Raw genomic sequence first — 3916 nt, 5'->3', positions numbered from 1 at the left:
TCTTTCTCTATGATTCAAGGGGGTTTTAAGTTCCGGTCAACACACCGTTCTGTTTTCGTGTCCGCTCTGTATTCGCTCCGTATCTGTTTCCGGTAGTATTTGTTTCCGTATTCATTTCCGGGGTTTCCATATTCATTTCCGCTTCTGCAAAAAATATGAAAACAAATATGGTAGCACCTAGTTCCGTCCGCTTCCGCTCTGTTTTCATCCCTATGTGTGTGTGTGTGTGTGGCATTTTTATGCGATTTCAAGGAATGGCAGGGGTCATCGGCAAACTTCCATACATGGTTCAGAGCCGATTTGACGAACGTGGCACAACATGCAGAGATAGCCTCATTTGGATCAGAAATGAATTGCATTTTACGATTTCATGGCTCATGGACCAAAATGAACCCATATGACAGATTCGTGAAAGTCGAGTGCAATTATGGCCAACTAAAGAATATCTCCTGCCCCATCGATCGGCTAATCGCCACATCCCACATGCCAGTGGCAGATCGGGTCTTTGTCCCGATCAGGCCCTCCGTATTATTCGTTCCGCGCCGCAACGCTCTTAAAGCGACCACGCGTCTCACTTGCATCCGTCCTTCCTCCCTCCCCCTCTCCTCCATAGTTCCATGGCATGCATGCCCAGCTGCCCACGGCGCTGAGCGCGACCTAGCTTCCCCCAATCTCGTGTCCATAGGCTGGTCTCTTCTTGTTCTTGGCTTCACCGGGTAGTGGTATGGTGTGAGGCTGGGTCTCTAGCTGGTGGCTAAGCGGAAGCTCGATCCTATGGCGCTGGAAGCCGTGGTGTTCCCGCATGAGCACCTCGCGTGCAGCACGGACAAGGTGGCCGCGGCGATGTCCATGTACGCGCCGTCGCTGGGCCGCGGCATCAGCATTGTTGACGAGTTCGAGGAGAAGGGCGGCGTGGTGCTCCAAGAAGAGGCGGCCAACTACGCCTGGGCCGCGGCCGTCGAGGGGAACTGGGACGAGAATCACTGCCGGCCCGTGTCGCCGCCGGCTGCCGTCGCCCCGACTACGCCCGCGGCGTCCGGCCGCGGCAAGGCCTCGTCGTCCGCGGCCGCGCGGAGGCGGCGGCGGCGCCCCAAGGCGGTGAAGAACAGGGAGGAGACGGAGAGCCAGCGGCGCAACCACATCGCCGTGGAGCGCAACCGGCGGCGCCAGATGAACGACTACCTGGCCGTGCTCCGGTCCTCCATGCCGCCCTCCTACGCGCAGCGGGTACGTACGTGCGCACACGACGCATCATCGGGTAGTACACCTTTCACTGTGCGCTGCAGGCGCGAGCGTACGCTCCCGGCCTCGACCCGTACCATTATCCCAACCAAGCTAGGCTCTACCGGTCGTGTCACAACTCACAGCCGATGGCATGCATGCATGCACGAACGGCCCGGCGCTCACCACATCGCTGGCTGTCCCCCGGCCTTTCTTTCACTGTGACGGGTGTCCAATCCCGTCGTCGCAGCGATGCCATTGCTCCCCATGCATGCACACGGCCAGCTCCGCTCTGCCTTTCGGCTTTGGTTCCACTCGTCACGGATCGAATCTGTACTTCCGTCCGTGGTGGGTGGCGGAAACGTGGCACGGCGTGTCGCGCGCGCGCGCGCGTGGTACATTCTCGACCGGCCGTGCGCCGAATGATTCGCGCTGCCTGCTCTGCTCGCGACCTGGCTAATCAATCAATGGCATGTTCTGTTTGTGCCGTGTGATGCAGGGTGACCAGGCGTCGATCGTGGCCGGGGCGATCAACTTCGTCAAGGAGCTGGAGCAGCTACTGCAGTCGCTTGAGGCCCAGAAGCGGCGGCGCGCGCAGCTGGCGTCGACGCCGCCGTTCGCCGGGTTCTTCACGTTCCCTCAGTACTCCGTGGGCGCGGGCGCGGGCGCTGCCGACGGCTCCGGGGCGCGGCGGGGCGTGGCCGACGTGGAGGTGGCCGTGGCGGAGAGCCACGCGAGTGTGAAGGTGCTGGCGCCGCGGCGGCCGAGGCAGCTGGTGAGGATGGTGGTGGCGATGCAGTGCCTCGGGCTCACCGTGCTCCACCTCAACGCCACCGCCACCGCCGACCACCTGGTCTTCTACTCCTTCAGCCTCAGGGTGAGCCTCAGACACATTACTCTGCCATGCACATCCGCACTCTGTTCCATGCCGTGCAGGTCTGATGCCGTGATTAAATGACGCCGTTCTGTGCCGCGCGCAGATGGAGGACGAGTGCCGGCTGTCAACGGTGGACGAGATCGCGGCGGCGGTGCACCAGATGGTCGCCGAGGTGCACGCCGGAGGACCGTGCTAGGTAGCTGGTTGAGCTGGAAACGGAAGCGTGTCTGTAACATTAGTCCGATCCTATCCTGGTAGTAGTTGCGTGCATGGGTAACTCCGGCCGGCGGCACGCGCCATTGTCATTGTTTGCGTGTAAGCTAGTAGCAAGCAATATGTAGCGATGTTTTCTGCCTTTCTGGCGCCAATTATTTGTCTGTCCCAACATGCATGGCCGCGTGTCCATACGGGGCCGGCCTGCGGGTCTTCCCCGGCGGGTCACCCGTCGCCGTTCATCACCGGATAAGAAGAACCATGGAGATGTGGCTCCCTGGCTGGCTTAACCGTTTGATAATCGGATTGGCCCGGCCGCCTCAATCATCTCCCGATGCGATCACCTCAACGATCATGTATGTAGAATAGTGCTGTGTTCTTGGTGTCCGTTCACATTAGTTAAATGACAATTGACTGAATTTCAAATTAAGCCCAGTCAATTTTTTAGAGTTTACCGGAGGGAAGAAAGGAGAAGGAAGAGGCTCGCCGGAGTGCTACCCCATTATCTACCTTAGGGTTTAGGGTGGGAGCGGTGGTGGGGCCTCGCCGAAGAAAAAACTCGACGTGGAGGGGGGGGAGGGGTAGAGGGATGGCCGGGGGTGGTGGAAGACCAACAGGGGAGGGGGGAGCGCGGGGCGGCGAGGCGCTCGTGTGAGCGCCGCCGGCCGTGGGGGCCGGGGGCCAGCAGTTTGGCCGACGGCCCGTGCGATGGCCTGCTGGAGAAGAAGAAGAGTTAGGAGACGTAAAATCTGCATCTAATGGTCTGAAATGGTCGACTGTCCCAAATAATATCGGAATTTGACTATCACAGAGAGAACAATTAATCAACTGACTCTGATGCTCGCTGTAAGGTCGGAATCTATGAGGGAATGAAATGGGCTTTACATACTCTATCGTGTCCTTGTGGACGGAGGGCCGTCAAAGCAAATCGCAAGAGAACGGATCGAGATGGAAACAAGAAAATTTGCAGTCATGCACTGTACTGTGCTGCTGGTAAAATCTGACGGCCTACTCTTTTGTGCCTCCATATTCCCTGGCAGTTCGTTTTTTGCCACCTTGCAGCTACAGATAGCCCTGTGTGGCTGTGTTCCTGCACGTCCTACTCTGCGCCTACATTCATTCTGTAGTCTGACACTTTGATTCTCGACGACGTGCAGATAACATAACACTTCGTTCAAGACACATGCTTTTTGTGTGTCCGAGCGAGATGTCTATTCCCAGCTTCAGTATTTTCCGCATGCAAGTCATTGGTAAAAGTTACAGTGCTAAAAAGGAATCGGATGTCCCCGAAGGGACTGCTAAAAAGGAATCATTAGTAGTAAAAGAGTTGGTTCTTATGTCTCTGAACTTCCCATTTAAGAAAAATATATAATGCACAGTTTTAGAACCGCAGAATTAAGAAGCAGTTTCACATAACTCCGGTGTTGCCATCTGCAAGTGTATATTTATGCAACGGTACTGTATACCATGGCAGAAGAATCATTCGATAGGCCGTCAGATGGTCTTTATAAGAAGCCCCACGACAAAGTATTTGCTACACTAGTACGTAGTATTTTCCAAGACCACGACCTAACAGATGCATTTTCAATTGACGAATAAAAAGGC

General features: G+C 56.5%; 1 protein-coding gene across 1 annotated transcript; it reads left to right on the top strand.

Moving 5' to 3' along the window:
* The first annotated feature begins 565 nt into the window (after positions 1-565).
* LOC125512569 (transcription factor bHLH96-like) lies at positions 566-2469 on the top strand. Its single transcript, XM_048677663.1, has 3 exons — positions 566-1227; positions 1721-2098; positions 2202-2469. The coding sequence occupies exons 1-3, from the start codon at positions 775-777 to the stop codon at positions 2292-2294; spliced, it is 924 nt and encodes a 307-aa protein (XP_048533620.1). The 5' UTR covers positions 566-774; the 3' UTR covers positions 2295-2469.
* The last annotated feature ends 1447 nt before the right edge of the window (positions 2470-3916 follow it).

The sequence above is a fragment of the Triticum urartu genome, chromosome 6, assembly GCF_003073215.2.
Source record: "Triticum urartu cultivar G1812 chromosome 6, Tu2.1, whole genome shotgun sequence".
Classification (NCBI taxonomy): Eukaryota; Viridiplantae; Streptophyta; class Magnoliopsida; order Poales; family Poaceae; genus Triticum; species Triticum urartu.
This window is presented reverse-complemented; position numbering and strand designations above follow the sequence as displayed.

Bases quoted from the DNA above. Each gene is read 5' to 3' on its own strand.
- LOC125512569 (XM_048677663.1), top strand. From the start codon at position 775: ATGGCGCTGGAAGCCGTGGTGTTCCCGCATGAGCACCTCGCGTGCAGC. The intron at 1,228-1,720 runs GTACGTACGTGC...CGTGTGATGCAG, and splicing joins CGCCCTCCTACGCGCAGCGG to GGTGACCAGGCGTCGATCGT. The intron at 2,099-2,201 runs GTGAGCCTCAGA...TGCCGCGCGCAG, and splicing joins TCTACTCCTTCAGCCTCAGG to ATGGAGGACGAGTGCCGGCT.